Below are 22,145 nucleotides of genomic sequence, written 5' to 3' on the forward strand. Positions count from 1 at the left end.
ACCATTCTTACCTCCTCTAGTTTTTTTTTTTTCTCCTCTAGTGCTTTAGACATGGTTTCCTTTAGCTCTTTGAACGTATTTTAAATAGCTGACTTAAAATCTGGTACTAGGGTAAGTTAAAAACTCTAAAAAGCTTTCTGTTCTTACCAAGATTCTACTGTCTTTCTTGACTGAACACTCTCTGGGTTCCTGAAAGCCTTTGGTTAATTTCCAGAGTTTAAAGTTGATTCTGATTATATATGGCAGACTTTTCATCGGTCTTAGAGAGAGCAAACTTTCGGTGGTTCTTATGGGACCATTTTTGTTGACACTTTGCTTGGACTTTGATTCAAATAAACTATGGAAAAATATTTTTGAGACAACTGGTGGGAGTCCCCACCAGTTGTTGTGGGGACACATGTGTGTCCCCACCATGTGGCCACATGGGTGAGGATTCCAGACTTTCACTGCTGTGGCCTGGGTTCAGTCCCTGGTCTGAGAACTGAGATCCCGCAAGCTGTAGGGTGCGGCCAAACAAACAAACAAAACAAACAAAACAGAAACAAACAAAAACCCAACACACCTGGCAAAAACTGAACACAGCCTGGTTATCAGATTAAAACTTTTATTTTGTTGGATAAGAAAATTGTATATTCAAGACCCTATTGCCTGTTAGAGCTACATAGTGGTGGTTAGAGTTTTCTTTGATTTGCTCTCAAATACTCCAGCTTACGTGCAAAAGTATGTGTGGGACGAGAGATATGAAATAATGGCACATGTTGATGGTTGTTGGATCTGGGTGATGGGAACATGGAGGTTCACTTACCATTTTAATGTTCAAAAATTTCTATAATAAATTTTTTTTTTAAAAAACAGAAGGGGTACCCTTGGGTCCAGACAAGGCTGCCTTGAACTGGGAAAAATTAATTTAGTCCCATACTGGCCTTGGGCGGAAGGGAGTAAAACAATGTCCTGGAAGATAGAGTGTGCCTTAAGAGAATAAAGGCTAACGTGATAGAAACAGTCAGGTACCCTCAGGATAAAGTTATACAGCAAGTAAAGACATGTAACTATCTCTGTGTCTGGAAGGCAAAGGAACTGACTGGTCAAATCCATGCTGGTCCTTGGCCCCAACTCCCAAGTCTGGTGGTCTCCACCACATCCCACGGGGGTGGAAAAGATTTCTTTCCTGGGGCTAGCAAAAGAAGTGTTTCTGCCCGAAACCATTCTGCTTGGCTTGCCCAGCACTATGACCAAGACCCGAAGCTGGAGCTATGCATAGGGTGACAGACCTCAAAGGGCAGAGGCCTGGGATGAGGTAGGCTTCTGTCCTCCTAAGTGACCCACAGCCTCAAGACACCAACTGGGAAAAGGGAGCTTCCTCTGATGACCCCAGACTCAATCAGGGAAGCTCCAGAAATCTTAAATTACACTATAAAATGTATGTTTGTGAGTTCTTTATAACATACTCCAAATACAATGACCTTAAACCCTGAGGGAGGGAACATGGGAGATCCACCCAGAAGAGTTCCCACAAGGCAGGACCATGCAAAGCCTGAGGCACTGGGTGCTCCCACATTCAAAGCACAAGGAGAACGTACCTAGCCTGGTCTGCTGCCAGCTTTCCAGAGGGGAACAAGAGCCACTAGGGAAGACAGGTGCCCTGAGGCCTTAGCTAAAAAGAGGGCTTGGGAAACAGGAACCAAAGGCAGGCAGTCAAGAACCTGCCATTATTTACTTTAATACCCTTTTCCCTACGAGGAGGGGCAGGATATATATTGTAAGACACAAAGAGCCCCTGGACCTTTCTTTGCACATAGCTGAGGGATCTGAAACTCCTCTGTAGCCAGGTTAGGAGAGGAGAAACTAAGGGAGGAGCTGGGGGCACTGGTGGGCAGAGGACAAGCTACACAAGCCCTGTGGGAGAAAGGCAGAGCTGACTGCCCTCGGCTGCACCCAGCCCAGGAGCGTCAGTGAGCGAAGCCCTGTCAGGAAGGGGGAGAGGAGCTGAAAGAGGCTGAAGACAGTAACGCAACGTTCCTTAGCAGGTCAAGGGCCTTTCACTGTGCAGCAGAGGGGCTGCTGAGTGCGGGTAGTGGCTGGCAGACCCTGTAACGTCTGAATGCGGTGGGGAAGAGGGCCTGGGACCATCACTAGTCCGCCTCACTGTGCCGTTACCACCACCATGATGCTAGGCACAGCAGGGATGACTGGGGCGGGAGGCAAGCCTGGCATGGCCAGAAGTAGAGTCTGCAGGTCGCGGTGGAATGAGGAGCCAGAAGAGGCCATACGTCTTCCATGCGAGGTGAAATCTGAAACCAGCACCTTGTGTAGTGCCACCCAGAGTCCCCACCTGATCAGCCCCTGGCCCCAGGTCCATATTACAACTACTTGACTAAAGAACAGCTTTATTGGTGACCCGAAGGAACCAAGGTCACTCCCAGGCAGTGTCAGCCTGTAAGGCCTTCTCCGGGCAGGAAAGTTGATCACATAATAATTCATGGGACTTCCCGACAAGAGGTCAGAGCTCCACTCCTAATTTTAAGAAAATTCCAAATCCTGATTTCAGAGTCAGTAAAAAGAAGGTCAGAGGCTAGAATCCTGACAAGTATCGGTGCCTCTGCCTATGGGGGCTGAGGAGGCTGGCCGAGTTGTTCAGCAACATCCATGGGGCTGAACAGATGAGGTAGAGGCCAGAGAGGCCACAGGAAGTCTCCCCAAGACAAGTTTCCAAGAGACTTCACACTTGTGCAGGGCGTAGAACCCGGCCCTGAGATTGCACTTCGGGTCTGACGGGTAGAAGACGACCCCACCTACTGGCCCTCAGCACGTGGAACCTCCGTGGTCTGGGCTCAGTGGTGCTGCCACAGCCTGTCACACGTCCCAGCTCCTCACTGCTGGGGCGTCCCCAGCTTCCTGATAGGATACAGGTACCACATCACCACCCCGGAAGGGTTGATGATCAATGTGAAGTTGGTTTTATCCCGGAGGCCACTGATGATGTCACCCGTGTAGACGTTCTGGGCCTGCAGGGGGGAGGACAGCACTATGCCACCCTAAGAATGGCTGCACAGGGACAAACCCCCCCGCCCCCCACTCCAGGGGATATAAGAGCCTGCACTTTGGCCTGTGTTGAGCCTCCAGTATGCCCTACAGAAGTGGGAGCCTGAGTCCCCATGACTTCCCCTCTGGCAAAGCCAACAGATGCCCAAGTACTGGCAGTGGTGAGGGCCCAGCCCACCAAGAACCTGAGACATGTGCCAGCAAGACTGCAGAGGGGAAACACGCGGCCTCGGGGGCTGACGGGACTCATTTACACACGGTGGTTCATTTGTGTAGCTTGAAAACACCAGTGCAGAGCACAGCACCAGCCAGAGGACCCAAGGCCCACGGCTTAGGGGACGGTGTGTGAGTGAAGGGGCCCCCGTATGAGTAAGACCCACCAACACCCTCAGGGAAACCCAAAGCGCTGCAGGTAGCAGGGCACTCACCTCATACACCTTGGAGCTGGTGAAGTTCAGCCGGGCGAGGGAGGTCCGGTAGGGATACGGCATATCTGTCCTGCGGCTGAAAAAGACTATAGCACTGGCCTCACTGGCCAGGGGCCGCACGTACACTTCAATGTGGGATTTCTCCTGGCGCAGAACATGGCTACTGGCTGGGGTCCCTGCTCAGCAGGCCCTGAAGCTCCCTTCCCAACCCGCCCTTGAGCTCTGGGTCTCGCCAGCCCACAGTTCCGTGTCAGGCAGAAGCTTGGAGGGGAAACCACAGCCCTCCAGCACACAACTCGTCTTAACTCCACCTTCCGTCCTTCCTTCCCTGACTCAGCAGACGCTCCCCGACACTTACTCTGTGCCAGGCCCCACGCCAGGACACAGATAAATGCTGCATGGGGTCCCGCCTCAGAGAGCTTACAGGATAACGGGAGAGACAGACGTGGACAGCCCCTGGCACTGGACTGGAGAGCACCGTCCAGTTAGAACGATGAGCTCTGCCCTGAGCAGCCAGGAGGGTGAAGCCACAGCCTCCAGAAGGCCCCTGGGCCTGGCTCCACCATCCGCCCCTCTGGCAGGATTAGTTATCGCCTCTGGGCATCACCAGTTCAGCAGTGCTTTCTATATTGGTGTAGATTTCCTTTTACTAGAGAGGCAAGGATCTGGGCAACGAGCACAAGCTTTGAGGTGACATTATCGGCATCTAGTCCTGTTGTACCACTTACCAATTGTGTGGCCTTGGTATAAAGTTACTGAGACTCTTCAAGTCTAAGTTTCCTCATTTGTAAAACAGGGAAGGAGCATCGACCTTCTGAGAAAATGTATCTAGAATGTCTAGCACACAGTAGGTGCTCAACAACTAGTCTACACTAGTACTAGTAGTAGTTGTACTCCATGGCTCAAACAACTCCTAAACTCTGAAGGCAAGCCCTATTTCTCTGCCAGCCATCATAGACTTGTGCAGAAGTTTTGTAGTTCCAAACCGAGGGGCCACACTGATCCCGTGTGCATGTGTGGTGATGTCTCCCTTCCCCAAATCCCACGAGCTGTCCTGCTCTGGCCCTGCTCTTACCCAGGCAAGTGAGGGACAGTCGAAGCAGCTCCCAGTAGAGACTTCGACTGAATGCAACTAGGAGGGATTGAGTGGATTTCAGAGGCCCAGTCCCGACCCCTGAACCTCTGGCCTGCAGACTTGTTTCCAGGGGAGCCCAGTCTCTCAGCCTCCCTTCCTTGCTCCCACACCCCCAGTACCTTGAGAATCCTGCGTCCTTGGATGCCTAAGGGATCCTGGTTGATTTTGATCATGAGTGGATTCTGCAGAATGTCCATGTTCTGGGCGGAGATGGTACGCAGGTCCGTGGACATGAAGAGGGGGGCCGCCAGCACCGTCCACAGGGCCATCTGGGCCCGGGCTTGCTCGAAGCTGAGGCCAAAGTTCCCAATGAGCAACTGGGGGCAGAAAAGAGGATTGCTCAGCTCTGCCCTCTTCAGGGCGGTGGGCATGGGGACCAACCCTAAACTTGTAGCAAAAGAAGACAGAGATGGGGGAGGATGGCCAGGTGCGGGCCCTGGTTCTGCAAACATTCCCCAGCAGCGTGGCCTTGGGGTGGGTCAAGTCACTTTTCAGAGCCTCAGGTTTTTTCTTCCATCAAGAATATGGGGGTGATAATATGCTCTGACCATGTCACAGGTTGTTCAGAGGATCCAATGGATCCTGTTGCCAAAAGTGTTTATAAACTGGAATATGCAAGTCAAGAAATACAGCCAGGATGGTAGTAAACCAGACCCGGACAGAGTCTCTGCTCCTGCCACTAGCCACCCACCTGCCCTAACGACAGCTGACTACACCAACGGGCACTCCTGTCCTCAGCGCAACCAATACACCAACAGGACACAAACGATTACTGCTAACTCAACACTCTTGTGTACTTAGTGACACCAATTTAACTAAGCACTGTATATGTGCCAAACCATGCCAGACATTTAAAGGGTCATCCTTCTGGGGACTTCCCTGGTGGTCCAGCAGTTAGGACTCCTCGCTCCCACTGCAGGGGGAGTGGGTTTGATCCCTGGTCAGGGAACTAAGATCCCGCATGCCATGTGGCATGGCCAAAAAATAAAATAAAATAATTTTTAAAAAAGGACTTGGCCCTGGGCCTGGTGCCTAATAGGTCAATGAAGGTCAGCTCCCCTCCAGCCCCAGGGAGCTGAGTCCTGTTTGCAACATCAGCCATGTGCTGGCCTAAAAAAAAAATAAAACAACAAAAAAGGGTCATCCTTTTAACCCTCAAAACAACCCTATATATATAGCAGCTGCTATTATTATTTCCATTTTCCAATTGACAAAGCTGAGTCACAGAAAAAATTAAGTCACGTGCCCAAGGTAAGTGGCAGAGCTGGAGCTGGAACTCTAAAGCAGGTCAACTGCTGTTTCTCCAGGCACCTCTCCATCTGGCCTAGTATTTGTAATTATTATAATCATCACTGACGGTAAATACTCGTTGACTAAAGAGATAGCTACAAAACTGTAAGATAAATTGCAAAGAAATTTAAGTGATCAGGGCTATGAGTGAGGTAGGTATGAGAGGCCAGTTCTGCCTGTGGAGGGTAACAATACAGAGCATTGAGAGAGGGGTCAGAGGCAGACCTGGCAAAGAGTCTAGGGAAGGGTGGCAAGAGAGTGTGGACTATCTGTGATCTTCACCCTATGGAGGAATAAGGTCTCACACAAGAGTCACTACAGATCAAGTTCTCAAGTTTCAAGACACATCAGAACCGCCTGGGAAGACTTAACAATGGGCATTCCCAGGCCCTCTCTGAATATTCTGATCCAAGAGGTGGGGTGGGGCCCTGGGAACAGAACTGTAAGCCCCCAAGGCAAGTCCAGCACGGCTGGTTCAAGGACACGTTTCTGATATGCTGGTCTAGAACCTGGCAATCAGCGCCCAGGAAGACAGCATAGGGCAGTGGGCCTTGGGCCATCCCCCTCCATGCTGGTACCATGTCTGGGTCATTCCAGTGCCCAGGGCCTGCCACCGGCTGCAGAATGTCCTGGTGGGTCACAAACCAGTCCAGGATGGAGAGCACGCTGCTCCAGGAGTCCTGGATGTCGTCATAGTTGCGCCAGAGGTTGCAGATGTCCGCCAGCAGAGTGTAGTTCACCTGGATTTGGGGGGAAGGCAGAGTCCAACACCAGAGTCACACTCTGCTGCCTAGAGCCCTGCACAGGGGCTGGGGAGCCTCAGCAGGAGACATAGAGGGTAGGGAAGGGGGAAGAGAACAGACCTTGAGCGTGTTCAGGATGAGGAAGGCCTCAGAGGGAGTGGCCCTACTCTGGGGCTGCCTGGCCTCTCCTCCATGCGCGCTAGTGCCAGGAGCCGACCCCTCCCTCTCACGCCAGCTGGGGCCAAGCCCAGGGTATGGACCCAGGCTGGCATACCATAACCTTCCCTACCACACACCCACCCCCCTGTTCTCTCAGTGAGTCCCACCCTCTGCCAGGGTTCTCCCTCGGGTCTGCAAGTCTGATTCCACCCTTTCTAGCACCCTACATGCTGAAGGGTCCCTGGTGAGATGCCCACGAGGCCTTTCAGAGGCCAGGCCCCACCTGCCTGGCCTCACCAGCCTTCTGGATCTCCTAGCCCACTCGGCAAAACCCAGGATTCTGACTGCTTGTTGGGTGCTGTGTCAGCACATAACATATGGTTCCCATGCCTTGGATACCCATCCCTTCAGCCCACCTGACAAGTGTCTCCTCTAAGACCCTGGGCTAGCTCAGGCCCCCTCAGGTACTTATGACCCTTTCCTAGACCTACAAATCAGCATGTGAGCAACTATGATGAGAGGAGCCCTGACTGCATAGAAGGCAAGGAGGCCTGGGTCTGAGGAGCATTGCAAGGTGGGTTCACAGAATGGCTTACCTTTGGGGGGAGGCCCCCTTCGTAGGCTGGCCAACTGCAGGAGAAGGCGATGGGGCGGCCTGTGGCGTTCAGGGCAGCAGCCATCTTGGGGTACCCTGGAGAAGTCCAACCCTCACATTTTAGGATGAAGAGACACAAGATGAAATCTGGGACCTCAGCCCAAACCTCCCACCAAATGGGAGGAAACTACGGTTCAAGGAGGTGCTTCCCCTGTACCCAGAGCTGCAAACACTTCCCAGGTAGGGGCATGGTACCAACCCATCTTTAGGGAGCCTGGGAGCCAAGATCCCCCTAGGCCCTGGGTGAGGGGAATTGGGAAATGCTACCCGCTAGGGGCCATACAGACAGATGGGCACTGTGGGGCCTTCCATGGCCACCCCTCCCTGTCTACCTAATGGCCCCCAGCCAGCTGTGGGACCCACCCTCGGCCCGTTCCTCGGGGGTTGAGAAGCAGCCATCCAGCTTCAGCATGTCCACCTTCCACTTCGCGAAGGTTTGAGCATCCTGGACCACCTTGTCTAGCGTGGTGCCTGGGTAACCCATGCAGGTGAAGTTGCCCATGTCCGCGTAGATGCCCAGTTTCAGGCCCAGGGAATGAGCCTGTGGGGGGTTGACAACACACTGGGCTCAGGCAGCACCTCAAGGAGCCACCTCCCAGGCACATCTGACCAGGCCCCATTAAAACCTTCAATGATGGGACTTCCCTGGTGACGCAATGGTTAAGAATCTGCCTGCCAATGCAGGGGACACAGGTTCGAGCCCTGGTCCGGGAAGATCCCACATGCCACGGAGCAACTAAGCCCATGTGCCACAACTACTGAGCCCGCATGCCACAACTACTGAAGCTCATGAGCCTAGAGCCCGTGCTCTGCAACAAGAGAAGCCACCACGATGAGAAGGCTGCACACCCAACAAAGAGTAGCCCCCGCTCACTACAACTAGAGAAAGCCTGCGCACAGCAATGAAGACCCAATGCAGCCAAAAATAAATTAATTAATTTTAAAGAGATAATAAATAAATAAATAAATAAATAAAAACCTTCAATGACTTCCTAAAGCCCAAAGGAAAGGGTCTCAGCTTGCTGGCCTGGCCTCTGCCAACCATGATAGTTCCCCTCCCTCCAACACACACACCTTGCATGGGCTGTTTCTGGCCTCTAGGCATTTGCTTCTGCCATTCCCTTGAATGCCATCTCTCCAGTATCAGCTCAAGAATTGCTTCCTCTGGAGAACCTTCCTGAAATCCCAGGCTGAATAAGATGTCCTTCCTTGCTCTCACCCACTACAGTGGGTCAAAACTACCTGTCCATGTATCTATTTCCTCCACCAGACTGTGAGTTCTCAAGCAGGGATTACAGAAATGAGCCCTAAGTAGGATGGGGTGGAAAGAGCGGTCTGGCCCACAGGCCAAGGGGCAGGGCTGGGGTGGGGCTCACGTAGTCAGCCAGGAAGGCCATGCCGTTGGGGAAGCGCTTGGGATCAGGCACCAGGTTGCCTTTGGCATCACGTCCACCAATCCAGCAGTCATCGATGTTAAGGTATTCGTAGCCCAGGTCCCGCCATCCATCCTGTGCCAGCCGGTCAGCCATCTCCATGAAGAGCCGCTCACTGGCGAGGGGTAGGGGACAGGGCTGCTCAGTGGCCCAGCACGGGCCTAACCTTAACCCCACCCCCCGTTCCTCAGAGCTTTTCAAACTTCTTAGATGCTCTGAGTGTGAATCCAGCCTACAAGTACCATGGCCTTGCTGTCAGCCGAGGACTAAGCCAGGTAACAAGTGTGAGGGGTACCAAGGATTATGTCATGAGCCATGAGCAGGGTGAGCAAGAGGAGTGACGGGGCCCCCAAGCCAAGAAGCAGAACCGGGCCAGTGGGAAGCACGCGGGGTCCGGCCTGGCCCTTAACTGTTACCTCCTTTCCATTATCTCAGCGGCTGCGTCCACCACAGGGTCCCTGCCCCACAGGCCTGAGGTCACCACAGAGGCCCCAAGCTGGTCATGAAGCTGAGTGTCAGAGGTCTCAAAAGTCACCTCTGGTTGCTTTCTCTCTGGGATGGGGGGCTCTAACCCTGCCCTCTTTCCTAGCTGACCCCCACTCGCTGCTCCCACTCTGTGAGGGCCCTAGGCAAGCCTGTTGGGTGGTGCCGACCTTACTCACCTGATGCAGTTCTTTGGGTCCTCGTTACAGTCAGTGTTGCAGCGGAAGCGTTCCCAGGCCAGCCAGCCCATGGGTGGCTTCCGCAGGAGCCCGTTCTCCAGAACCAGCACCTGGGCCACCAAGGCCAGCAAGAGCACTGCAGGGAGTTGTAAGGATAACTGTGAGTGGCTCCTATAGCTCCAGCCCTCGCCCCACCCCACCCACGTGCTGCCCAGCCCTGCAGAGGCTGCTGGCCTGCACATTAGGGGAACTAGACTCTCGCGCTTAAGGTGGAATGGGCTCTTCCTGCAACTCCTGGCTCCAGGAGTGCTGTGAGTGGGTGGACGGTGCCTGGGGTGGGGCAACGTGTTTGAGGCCCGGATTCCCACTTTGCTGTTACCACAGCAGTGCTGGAATTATCAAAAACTCACACCCTGAGGTCATATCCCTTCTACACCCTGACCAGCTCCCCCCACTCCATTCACACAGAACTTGACAGTACAGTGTAGCCAGACTCCAGGTCTCCTGAGTCCCATCCAGGGCTCTTTGTTCTCCACAGACACCCAAGAGGCTTCAGAAGGGCTTAAGAGGCCAGCCGGTTGGACCTGCACCCAGCCAGCTCACTTTCCCTCTAGGGCCTCAGTTTCTTTATCTGCAAGATGGAATCACTGTACTGACTTTATAGGGCTGTTCTTATTACATGTTGATGTTAATAAGATAGGGCCTCTGTGCTTTGGGGTAGAGGCGGTGAGCAAGGAAGAGGCCTCTTTGGAGGGGAACTGATTCCTAGGTGGGGAGCACCTCCTCCTTTCCTGGCCCACTTCCAAGAATGAGAGGAACATGTCTCCCCACATACCCACATCAGGGAAGGAGGCCCAGACGCCACAGGACTGGAACTTCCTCCAGGTAGCTCCCACCCCCAACTGGTCACCTACCCTCCCAAAGCCACCCCCATCCGTGTAGGTACCTGTCTTCAGCAACATCGCTCTGGACTCAGCGTCTCGGGACCTGACCAGACCTGCTCTGCTTTTACCAGCTCTATATGTTGGGCTCTGGAAGCTAAGAAACGTTAGAAAAGCACTGGCGTCACTACTGCCTGTCTAGCCCTGCCGCCCTTAACCTTGGGTGTGGATCCCACACTGGGTCCCCAAGCCCTCTCACCGCTCCCCCCCTCTACCCCAGCCATCACTTCCCCGAGCCTGGGTTCTTCCTGAGGAAATAGTAAACAAGGTATCTTGGACGTTAGACCGCACCCCTTCTGCACTGCTGGGAACCCCGAGCGCCCAAGGGCGGCCCTCTGCCAGACTGGGGTCAGCGAGAGGCAGCGACAGGCTCGAGGACGCCCAGGAAGAACGGAAGCGGCGGGCCGGGACCAGGTTCCGTATTCCCTCCAGGTCTGGGTTGCCGCCCCCCGTCCCCAAAGACCGCAGGCCCAGCGGCCCACCACGGGGACCCCAACCAGAGTCGTCCACATTTGACACTCACCCCTTCCAAGCCGCCTGCTTCGGTCTCCGGAACCAGCCACCACCGCAGTCACCTGATTCGCTTCCGGCGTTCCAGAGGGGCGGGGCCTCACTGCGCCTAACCTTCCCCGGAGGACCTAACAGAATCCCCCTAGCAACGTCCTGCCCCGCCCTCTACCGGCCCAGTAAGCCCTCGGAACCTCCCCAAGCCCCACCTCCTTCGATCTCCGGCTCTGCGCGCCCCCGAGGCAGGCACGAGCCAATTGCGGCTTCACGTGAGGCTAGTCCTTTCACCTCTGCTGGGTTCCCTGAAGGCGAGGATACTGCATAGATGATGCTCAATAAAGAGCTGTGGCGTGAATACCTGCTGGGGGCTTTTTTAAAGAAAAATGGGAGAATGCCCTGAAGCAGGGCCCGTAGTAAGCCGCTCAAAAACAGTACTGGCAGATGAATAGGCACCACGAGGAGGATGGGTGGGAGAAAGCAAACCAGGTGGAGGACACAGTTCCTTCAAAGCCAGGAGACTCTCCTTCCTTACCTGACACGTGGACCACCCATTATTCTTATCCAGGCACTTCGCATATTCCTTCCTCTTTCATTCATCAAATACTTATTGAGCAACCGCTAGGTACCAAGCACTTTATTCATGGTACCTTCACTTGGATGGTCACTGGGCATCTCAAACATAACTGGCCCCAGACACCTGCCACTTCCTTGTCTCAGGTAATGGCAACTCTCCTTCCAGGTGCTCAGGCCAAAACGCTGGAGTCCTCCTTGCCTCCTCTTTCCCTCACTCCCTACATCCAACCTCTCTGCAAACCTTGCACTCTCTACCTTCAAAACCCATCCTGAATCTGGCCACCTCTCTCTACTCTCCCAGGCCCCATCGCATCTTGCCTATATTACTCCAGCAGCCTCCTCACCGGTCTGCTTCCACCCACATTTATTCTCTCCTTAGCAGCCAGAGAAATCCTTTAAAACAGGGGTCCTCACCCCTCGGGCCGCGGACCGGTATCGGTCTACGGGCTGTTAGGAACCGGGACGCACAGCAGGAGGTGAGCGGCGGTCAAGCATGAGGCTTCATCTGCCGCTCCCCGCTCCCCGTCGCTCGCATCACCGCCTGACCAGCCCCCCACCGCCCCCGCTCCCCACTTCCGTGGATAAATTGTCTTCCACGAAACTGGTCCCTGGTGACAAAAAGGTTGGGGACCGCTGCTTTAAAACATAGCTCAAGACCGTGTTCATTTCAGCCTGGAGTAACAGCCCTCACAGGTTTACAGAGCCCCAGGCCACACATTCTGACCCCACCTCCTGCTGCTCCTCCCTGCCCCCCTCCCCCCCACCCACCCTTGCAGTTCCTCAAACACAACAGGCCTCTGGGCCGTTGCACTAGCTGTTCCATCTGCCTGGAATACTCTTCCTCCAGATTTTCGCACGACTGGCTCCCTCATTTCCTTCAAGTATTTCCCAAATGTCACCTTCTCAGTGAGCCCTACCTTGACCATTCTTTTGAAAATTGCAACCGCCCTACTGCCCCAACTCCCAGTCTCCTTGCCCCTGCTCTATATTTTCCACAAAATTTATTGCCTTCTAACACATTTATTATGGGTGCTATTACTTTTTAAAAATTTATTTATTTTATTTTTCGGCTGCCTTGGGTCTTCCTTGCTGTGGGCGGGCTTTCTCTAGTTGTGTCGAGCGGGGGCTACTCTTCATTGTGGTGCACAGGCTTCTCATTTCGGTGGCTTCTCTTGCTGCAGAGCATGGGCTCTAGGCGCGCAGGCTTCAATAGTTGTGGCTCGCGGGCTCAGTAGTTGTGGCACACTGGCTTAGTTGCTCTGCGGCATGTGGGATCTTCCCCGACCAGGGCTCAAACCCATGTCCCCTGCATTGGCAGGTGGATTCTTAACCACTGCGCCACCAGGGAAGCCCATGGTTTCTATTATTAACTGAATAAAAGTTAATGGGGGAGACATAATAAACAGGAAATAAAAGCCTGAGCGTAGGGAAGCTTTTCTTATAAGTGGTTAGTGCTATAATGAAAATACAACCCAGGGATGTGACAGAGACCTGCAGGTAGGCTACTTTCTCAAGGCCAGGGAGGGGACATTTGAGCTGAGACCTAAATGATGTGAAGGAGCCCTGAGGAGTTAGAGCCGAGGGGCAGGCTTGAGAAGGAAGCGCATTCTAGGCTGCAGGAACTGCAAGGGCAGAACTCTGACGTGGGGACCAGCAAATTCATGGGCAGGTGTTCTGAGCTCACCGGCTTCCAGGGCTGCTGGGAAACCCTAGCCTCCTGCGTTTGGTTGTGCACTCCTGCAACCTTCACTGCAGGCCTAGCTGTCGACTGACTCCAGGCAGAGTCTGGGCGCTGAAGTTGCGTTTCAGGCCGGCGGGAGTGGCGGAAGCAGAAATGGATAATCCCCAGAAGCAGAGGTCCGGGCGACGCCAGGTGCCGGGTTGGGTGGCTGGGAAGCTGGGCCGGGCCTCGCGGGCTGGATAGGAGCCCGCCCAGAGGAGGCGTCTGGGCCGAGGCCGTCCCAGGCTTGGCTCTGCGGGAGAAGTGGGCCGGGCGGGGAGAGGGGGACTGGAGGGGGAAAGGGAAGGTCTCCGAGTTCTCTGGGAGGTGGACTGGGTCCAAGGCCCCCGGACGGCCTGAGGTGGGACTCTGCGTTCGAGGCCTCCCGCCACTGACCAGCACTGTGGCTCAGGCGGGTCACGGCCTGTCGGGCCTCAGTTTCCCTCGGGCATGAATCGCGGGACGGCTTCGCGGATCGCGAGGCCTAGTGAGTCGTGGGCGGGGAGGGGCGGGGGCGGTAACTCGAGCCGCCCAAGCAGGGTCTTTCGGCTCCCATGGCCAAGTTAGCGGCCCGGGCGGAGGCGTGGGGTCCCGAGCCGGAATCGCCCCTGGCCGCGGCCGCAACCCACCCCGCGGGTCGTCCTCCTGGGCTTCGGGGGCGCGGAGGTGAGAGCGGGCCTGGCGGGCTCGGGAGGCGGCGGCCTCCGGGAGGGCGTGGCCCGCGGGGACGTGGCGGGACAGCTCCGTGCGCGATAGGGAAACCGAGGCGGCCGCCGCACCCGGAGTTTGCGGCGCTCGCCGGGGAGTTCTGGTGAGGCGACCCTGTTTCAGGGCGACAGCGGGTTAGGGGCTCCCAGCGGTGGCCACCGGCCAGGGAGTCCCACGCCCCAGCCCGCCGCTCCTCTAACAAAAGAATTCAGAAAAACGCGGTGCACCGGCTTCCCACCGGGGTTGAAGTCCGGGCCTCGCATCCCTGGAGTGGGGAGGTGGGTGGAAGACGCCTGTCCCCGTGACGGGGTGCGGAGACAGTTCGGTGGGCTCCGGATCCCCTCTCCGCGCCCCGGAGCTGAGGCCACTCCTCGAGGAAACATCTGTGTTCTCCCCCCACCCCACCCCCGCTTCTCCTCGACCACCATCGGAGAATGGCCCTTCCCCATCTCAGGACCCTGCTTGCTTCTCTCCATAGCCCTTTGTGAAGACCGGTCCTTACGTTATTTATTATTTAATTAATTTAAAAATTCACTAATTATTATTTATTTTTGTCTTTTTTTTACAGCGTGTCTCCCCCGCTGAAATGTAAGCTCCAGGAGAGAGGGACTTTGTTTTGTCCACTGTTGTAGTCACAGTTATTTTAACAAATAGTTTCGGAGGGCCTTCCCAAGCCCTGCAAGGGGCTGGATATTGGGGGTTACACTGGGAGACATTCTGGGGCTGGGGACAGCGGTGTAAACACAAAGGAAATCATTGCGGGATGAAAACAGAAGTGAGGGGGTTGCTGGTTGGGTCACCTTAGATCAGAGCACCTTCGTGATCAGTACCACCTTAGACATAGTGATCAGGACAGGCCTCTCAGATTAGCTTACTTGAAGACCACAAATAAACTGTGACAAGTGCTAGAAGGGAAAAGCAAGAAGCCATGAGGGCATTTAACTCTGACCTAGCATTAGAGGGCAGGGCAGTGAGGTCTGAACAGTGATGGTCAGGAAAATGGGACTCAGCTCCTTAAATTGCCCATAAGTTCAGGGCCTGGGTGGTCCCGTGGTGGTTGGGGGGGCGATTATCAGGGTTCAGGGAAGGCTTCCTGGAGGAGGTGGTGGTTTCATTGGCCCCAAAGCCTGAGTAGGAGTTTTCATCCTTTAGGATGGGTTGACTGGCTTTGAGAATTCTTTTGCAGGTGCCCCAGAAACCACGTGGTCAAAGGGCTGAGCCGTGTGGCCAGACAAGAGAGGCCCCTGCCTTTGCCCAGTGAGCTCTGCTGGTAAGTGGGTCATTGCCAAGACTTGCTCCCAAAGGGTGGGAGTGAATCAGGAGACCAAGCTCCGCTTCTCACTGGCCGTGTGGCCGTGGGCAGTTCACCTTCACTGTCCTGACCTCAGTTTTCTGTGAGTCAGGAGGACAGTTGGATGAGATGCCGCTTGTGACCTGTGGGGCACCAACGTTCAGTGGTTGAGGTTGATCCTACTCAGCCGTGCCCTGTGTTTGTACTTCGCTCGGTCCCTGTCTGAACCCACAATGATGGAGGAATGAGGCAGGCCTGACCCACCCCAGCCCTATCTGGCCCTGAAGGCTACTAAAGGACAGCTGTGCCATTAACAAATGAGAGGCCAGCAGGGGTCCACAGGGCTCACAGACACCCTGGATGTTTGGCTTCAGGGTTGGAGCTAAGGGGCCCTCAGATTAGGGGATGGTTTAAGCACAATGGTTTTTATGAGTTTGGGGTCCATTTCAGCTCAGCTGATGCCTTTTCCTTTGGGTTTTAAACAGCTCTGTCAAAGCCCTGCCATACCTCCTGGTCTGATACAATCACATTATCCTTTTCTCTGAGTCCTCTGATGTCCAGTTTTTTGCATGATCCTCACAATAGCCCTTTGAGAGAAAAGGCAGGGGAGACTAGCCCATTTCACAGATGAAACACTGAGAGCCTCAGGGCACAGCAAGTGAGAAGAGCCCACAGGCCTGGGGCCCAGGTCTCTCCAGAGCCAGTGCTCTTTTTCCCACAGGGACACAAGGGCTGCCTCCCTCTGATCTGTGTCTACCTCTCTCACCTCACAGTTCTTATGCGAGCCATGAAGCTGAACGAGAGGAGTGTGGCCCACTACGCCCTGAGCGACTCCCCAGCAGACCACGCAGGCTTCCTGCGCACTTGGGGGGGCGCAGGGACTCCACCCACCCCCAGTGGCACTGGCCGAAGGTGCTGGTTTGTCCTTAAAGGCAACCTGCTGTTCTCCTTTGAGAGTCGAGAGGGCCGGGCCCCACTGAGCCTAGTGGTGCTGGAGGGCTGCACAGTGGAGTTGGCTGAGGCTCCCGTGCCTGAAGAGTTTGCCTTTGCCATCCGCTTCGACGCCCCTGGAGTGCGCCCACACCTGCTTGCGGCAGATGGGCCAGCTGCCCAGGAGGCCTGGGTGAAGGCACTGTCCAGGGCAAGCTTTGGCTACATGCGTCTGGTGGTGCGTGAGCTGGAGAGCCAGTTGCGTGATGCCCGCCACAGCCTGGACCTGCATCGCCACTCATCCTGGAAGGCCATTCCCAGCCGCTGTAAGCCCCAGGCTTCTGACCACTGGTCTCCTGGCCTGGAGAATGGTTACTCCCTCTCCAGAGATTGCAGCCCTATGGCCTTGGTGGAAGAAGGGGGCAGCAGGCCAGCAGGGCGGGGCTTGGCCGAGTGGGAGTTGCAGGGCCCTGCCAGCCTCCTCCTAGGCAGGGGGCAGAGCCCCGTGTCCCCTGAGACTTCTTGCTTCTCTACTCTACATGACTGGTATGGCCAGGAGATTATGGAGCTGAGGCGGGTGTGGCTGCAGAGTGCCCAGGGGAGCCAGCCAGAATGTGAGGAACGGGATAGGCCCTGAGCCTGGGCCCTTCGGGTTCAGCCCTTGTCCTGCTGGTCAGGACACCAGGGCCAGTGCTTTTTCAAGAGTTTAATGTTTACTGGTTTCTGAAGTTGCTGTTGGATGTGAGTTCTCCCCTTCCTATTTTTTAGGCTTGCTCCAGGTTCCAAATCCACCCTCACGCCTAGAGGGGACTGAGGAATCATTAACTTTCAACCCCTTTATTTCCTGAGGGCCAGAGAGGAGAGGTGGCTTGCTCAGCAGCCACAGACCTAGGTCTCGTGACTGCCCCTCTCTTAGCGGATATTAATGAAATGGAGGAAGTGGGGAATATTACATGACCACAGGCCGCTCTGCCTTTCACCTACACACGATTCTACAGACACAATTTCCAACATGGGGAATCTTGTATAAATACCAGAAGTTGGCTGCAGTGTTGGCTTGAGGGACTGATATTGTCAGAAAAAGTGGATTTACTGTGTTATGGGGCTTTCTGGAGCCCGGCTCATCCTGAGTGATGAGAAGATTGGGCATGGGACCCCCACTCTGCAATTTGGACAGGACTCTTTGGAGGGAGAGGGCACTTGGCCAGTCAAGAGGGATTTATCCTGCTCCGAAAGCGTTAGGGCCCCATCTTCTTTCCCTGGCTGCCCTGTCAACAGATGGTGCTTGGTCATTGCCCCAGGAGGGCCAGTAGCTTTTATATGTCAGCAGAAATCCTTCCTGTACTGTGTCCTCAGCTGCCAAGTGGGAAGCTGAAGTGGGGAGGCAGTGAGGATCCCTGGGAAAGCCAGTTTCTTACTTTGGTGTTCAGTCCTGGGCCTCTAGGAGCTTGGGCACAGGCTTCCTGGCACACTGTGATAAACTCTTCTCTCTTGGCTGGACCCCCAGAGAGATGCTCCTCATCCTGAAACCCCCTAGGAACTCGTGCATAGTCTTGCTTGGCACCCAGTGTGTGCCTGCCAAGATCCTCTTGTTCCTACTCTCACCAGCATGGTGCCAAGCATTTGCTTTATCGATTGTTCTGAGAGGAAAAGTGGCTGGTTGGACAGAGCCAGAGGCCAGATCAGCCTGATAGCCTAGGGGTGTGGTGGCAGTGGCTGGATGGAAGATGCAGAGCCTGGTCCAGTCATCCCTCTCCTCCGATATACACAATCTCCCCCTTCTTAGCCTCTCTCCCTTATTGGGGCCTTGGGCAGCCTGAGCTAGAGGCTTCGGCTCAGAGCCTCTTAAGTCCAGGAGGCTGACATGCCGTCCAGGGTCCTGGACCAGTTCCTAGGAAGCCAGGCCTGTTTCCCAAGAATAGGGGCCACCTCCCCAGCCCTGTATGGGAGCCCCACAGCCCCGATGCGTCTTGTTTTATACACAGACACTACGGGCTTTTTGTTATCTTGCTTATTGTTACAGTGCTTTTCATACGATTAAAACATTATGATTTTTTTATTACTTATTTTGGCTCAAGTTTACTTTAGCAATCACCTGGACAGTTTGTGTGAAAGCCCCCATTTTTCCCCTTTTCAGATATATTTTCCATTTAGCTATACATAACATATACCTTGGCATGAAATAAAATTCCAAAATCATTCAAGTAGCACAAGTAACAAATTTGTATTTTTAAATTGTTTTAAAAAATACAATAGTTTGAAGTTCAATTAAAGTGGTTTCTCATTTCAACAACCCCCTGCTCTGCCACGCCCTGGCGGTCCTGGGTGCGGCAACAATGACAGAAATCTGAAGGCTTCACAAGGACAACTCCAGTCAGGTGGCCCCGCCCACCAGGCCCGGAATGAGGGCTGTACCGGGCCCTTGGCGTCATCCTCCTGACGTCACCATGTGGGGCCGCTACAGGAACTAGGCGCATTGCGCAAGTCTGTGAGCTGCACCTCTCGTCTGATCCCTAAAGCCTCGCGAGGCTTCGGGCGGCGTTCTTCCCGAGAGCGGCACGGGGGCCGGGTGGTGGGGTGCAGGTGCCCGGACGAGGGGGGGGGAGCTGGGAGATGGCGTCCGGAGCGAGTCGCTGGCTGGCGTTGGCACCCGTCGGATTTGGGGCTTTCCGGAGCGGGCTGAGCCTGGGGAAAGGTGGCGATGTCTCCGCCGGACGGGGCGGCTTAGTTCGGAGTCTGGTACCATCGAGGTCAGTCATCGTTACTCGCAGCGGCGCCATTTTGCCCAAACCGGTGAAAGTGAGTGTCTGCCTGGAGGCGGGGCGAAGGGGCCGAGGACAGTCATTGTGGGGAGTGTGTGCGGGCTCACGCTGATTGATAGGAGCAAAGGCCAGTCGAACGACCGCCTTAGACCGGAAGACGGATCAAGGACAAAGTTTTGCGCTGATGCGCTGCTAATTTTGACAAATGGGAAGAAATGGTCGGGTTAGATCCGGGAGTTGAGCGGGGTGCGTGGAGACATGGGGGGCAAGAGCGGAGAAAGACGGCACTTAGCACTAGCTCATCGTGAGGAGTGCGGTGCCCTGGCTCGCCAGAGCCACAAGACTCCGCTTTATGCATCCAGTATAGACAAGTCATGTAACCTCTCCACCATAGAGTTGATGGGATGAAAAACGAATTGTGGAATGATTTTGTAAATAAAGGGTAAGTGGGACAGACCTTATCTTTTTGCGAGTTTTGACCTAGTATTTAATTTCATGTGATTGGGTGTGCAGAGAATTATTACCATCAGTGTTTTTACAAATGAAGAATCTGGGGCCAGACTAGTGAAGCCAGTGTCCAAAGCTAGCAGCTGACTTAGGTTCCGGAACTCAGATTTCCTGCTGGTACAACTCCCACCAGATCCTATTTTTTCCCACCACTGTGTTATCATATGCCCTCAGTACCCTTGGAGTTTTCTCACTAAAATAGGAACAGTCCCTTATGCCAAGTAAGTTTGCTTTTTGACTCCAGCGCTGTGTGAGACTTACAAAACATTCTTTTAAAGCTAGTCTGGCCGACTGCAAGCTCACACAAGGTGAGTTCAGGGCTGTTTCACAGCAGGAAGCACGGTCATGTTGGGGAAGAGCTGCCTTTAAAGAGGCACAACTGAAGCGAAAAACAACTTTTTTTTGAAACTCCGTAGGAAGATATGAGAGGAAATGTTAAAATTTTACTGAAACTCCGCCAGTGCATTTAAATAGCTAGTCTTTTAATATAAAGACATGCTCGATTTTCAAAACATATTTCTAAAATTCAATGTAGTGAAATCAAATTTCTCAGGCATCAGGGAACCAGTTAAAGAACTGTATAGAATATCCCTTCACTGTACATGTTCATTTTTTTGTAATCTGTTTTCATGTATTTAGTAGTTTATTCAAGGAGAGCTGAACTCTATTCCCTAGTCCAGCTCGTAGTACTTTCTCACCTGTTTATGAGTATCTGCAAGTAATTAACAGGTTGTGCCCTAACTTTTAGATGTCCACGAATGCCTTGTACTTTTCTTACAAGTGCACAGTTTGATGGCCATAAAATCACTTTATCTCTTCTTGTGATTTTTTTTTCTTGCTCTGAACTTTTCCAAGGACTTTAAAATCAAGTTGCTTATCATGGATCTCAGGTCCACAGGAGGGAATGCTCCTGAGAGGGCCAGGCCTTCTGTGGTCCTACTGGAGTGGGCTCTGGCGCTCACAGCCACCACTTTGACCCTCTGCAGATGTCCTTCGGCCTTCTCCGTGTGTTCTCCATTGTGATCCCCTTTCTCTATGTCGGGACACTAATTAGCAAGAACTTTGCTGCTCTACTTGAGGAGCATGATATTTTTGTTCCAGAGGATGATGATGATGACGACTAATAGGTAAGACTTGCTTTTGATGCAACTGTGATGCAGTTTGGCCTGGTAGCAGAATCTGAACATTCGAAGCAGAAGCACAGACTTTTAATGCATTGACTCTTGGTGACTAATGTTTTTATGTCACCTTTTCCCTATGCTGGATGAAGGAAACTATCTTATTGACTTACAGATTCACTGGCGTCTCTTCCAACCAGGTTGGATCCCAGCCAGCCTTTTCTATTTGCCCTTTTATGTACACTCAATTTTCTCAACCCACAAATATTCTTGACAATTTAATATGCCTTACACACCCACCACAAACAACTTCATTTCACCAGCTCCACATTGAAATTTAGAAACTGCAGGCCCTCATCAGTGAGCTCTGGTTACCAAGCTCTGCGCCAGCACAGCCTGTACACGGGCACTGCCGCCTGGTTCATACACTGCTCACAAACCCTTCCCCTGTGCCAGTTCCATCCAGCTGTCTTGTGCTGACTTCCTGTGCCCTAATGCAGCCCTAATGGCTGCATTACCGTTATAAACAAGGACCCTCCTGACTCTTTAGTCTGGCATTTAAGGCTTGCGATGATCTGGTCACACCTGTTCTTCCAGCCTTATCTTCCATATTCCCAACCACATACCTATCCCCAATATTCACTATCTCTTGAGTTACTCTCTTGCCCACTCCCAGTGGCCCATTATTCCTCCCAATTGAAAGATTATTTCCCACTGCTCTCATTTCCACCAATTCTTCATTACCTTTGATGAAGTCTTTCCTTAATTTGAAAGTGACTGCTCCGTCCCCTAACTGACCAGTACCTCTTGTGACAGTCGGTATTACATGCTTAAGATATACCCTAAACTCTACTTGACCATATTCTTGCTGCAGGGAACATGTCTTTTTTTGTGTGTGTGGTACGCAGGCCTCTCACTGTTGTGGCCTCTCCCGTTGCGGAGCACAGGCTCCGGACGCGCAGGCCCAGCGGCCATGGCTCACGGGCCTACCGGCTCCGCGGCATGTGGGATCTTCCCGAACCGGGACACGAACCCGTGTCCCCTGCATCAGCAGGCGGACCCTCAACCACTGCGCCACCAGGGAAGCCCTGGAACATGTCTTTTTATACCTTTAGGCCCCCAGTGCCCCGTCTCTGGTGAATGTTCAGTATATATATGAATGAATAATTGAATGTACTCAAAACTGCCTATCTCCTGCCATGTTTGGTAGAACCACTGTATGGAATTTTCAGTATATGGTAAGAGGACGGCTCTGTCACCCAATTGACTGCTGCTTTCCTTTCTTGCAGGGCGTGGAGAAGTATAGAAAGGAGAAAGCCCTAACTTAAGAAATGGTGATGCTCGCAGCCTCTCCTCCTTCCCTATCAGCAGATGGGCCCAGGGAAAGCCCTCAGCCTCCCAACCCCAGTGAAGCCTCCTGCATGGTCTGTGACCATAGCTCAGATCCCCAGGCTCCGGGAGGTTCCTGGAGATGTGCTATCCACTGAGCATAATCAAATTGTGAATAAACATAATAAACATCAGCTCTGTATGACTGAGTG

The 22,145-nt window shown here is 53.6% G+C and overlaps 3 protein-coding genes across 7 annotated transcripts; 2 read left to right on the forward strand and 1 right to left on the reverse strand.

Annotated features, from left to right (window-relative positions):
* Nucleotides 1-2,370: 2,370 nt before the first annotated feature.
* On the reverse strand, nucleotides 2,371-11,693 carry NAGA (alpha-N-acetylgalactosaminidase). Of its 3 annotated transcripts, none has more exons than XM_033405167.2 (10): nucleotides 11,012-11,693; nucleotides 10,494-10,585; nucleotides 9,548-9,683; nucleotides 8,829-9,000; nucleotides 7,816-7,993; nucleotides 7,394-7,488; nucleotides 6,474-6,635; nucleotides 4,725-4,922; nucleotides 3,471-3,614; nucleotides 2,371-3,025 (listed from the first exon to the last, which is right to left on the reverse strand). In XM_033405167.2, the coding sequence occupies exons 2-10, from the start codon at nucleotides 10,507-10,509 to the stop codon at nucleotides 2,942-2,944; spliced, it is 1,185 nt and encodes a 394-aa protein (XP_033261058.1). In that variant the 5' UTR covers nucleotides 10,510-10,585; nucleotides 11,012-11,693; the 3' UTR covers nucleotides 2,371-2,941. The 3 variants fall into 3 exon arrangements, with proteins under 3 accessions (XP_033261058.1, XP_004279593.1, XP_049550212.1); XM_004279545.4 differs by having other exon boundaries at nucleotides 2,371-3,005; nucleotides 11,012-11,687; XM_049694255.1 differs by lacking the exons at nucleotides 10,494-10,585; nucleotides 11,012-11,693 and adding an exon at nucleotides 9,302-9,381 and having other exon boundaries at nucleotides 2,371-3,005; nucleotides 9,548-9,686.
* A 1,532-nt stretch (nucleotides 11,694-13,225) lies between these two features.
* Nucleotides 13,226-18,283, forward strand: PHETA2 (PH domain containing endocytic trafficking adaptor 2). Of its 3 annotated transcripts, none has more exons than XM_033405175.2 (3): nucleotides 13,226-13,425; nucleotides 15,183-15,266; nucleotides 16,061-18,283. In XM_033405175.2, exon 3 carries the CDS (start codon nucleotides 16,066-16,068, stop codon nucleotides 16,852-16,854), a length of 789 nt encoding a protein of 262 aa, XP_033261066.1. In that variant the 5' UTR covers nucleotides 13,226-13,425; nucleotides 15,183-15,266; nucleotides 16,061-16,065; the 3' UTR covers nucleotides 16,855-18,283. The 3 variants fall into 3 exon arrangements, with proteins under 3 accessions (XP_033261066.1, XP_033261060.1, XP_033261064.1); XM_033405169.2 differs by lacking the exon at nucleotides 13,226-13,425 and adding an exon at nucleotides 13,643-13,775 and having other exon boundaries at nucleotides 14,565-15,266; XM_033405173.2 differs by lacking the exon at nucleotides 13,226-13,425 and adding an exon at nucleotides 13,649-13,775.
* A 284-nt stretch (nucleotides 18,284-18,567) lies between these two features.
* On the forward strand, nucleotides 18,568-22,135 carry SMDT1 (single-pass membrane protein with aspartate rich tail 1). The gene is made up of 3 exons (XM_004279547.3): nucleotides 18,568-19,016; nucleotides 20,473-20,613; nucleotides 21,894-22,135. Exons 1-2 carry the CDS (start codon nucleotides 18,831-18,833, stop codon nucleotides 20,608-20,610), a joined length of 324 nt encoding a protein of 107 aa, XP_004279595.1. The 5' UTR covers nucleotides 18,568-18,830; the 3' UTR covers nucleotides 20,611-20,613; nucleotides 21,894-22,135.
* The last annotated feature ends 10 nt before the right edge of the window (nucleotides 22,136-22,145 follow it).

Source organism: Orcinus orca, chromosome 11 (genome assembly GCF_937001465.1).
Source record: "Orcinus orca chromosome 11, mOrcOrc1.1, whole genome shotgun sequence".
NCBI classification, from domain to species: domain Eukaryota; kingdom Metazoa; phylum Chordata; class Mammalia; order Artiodactyla; family Delphinidae; genus Orcinus; species Orcinus orca.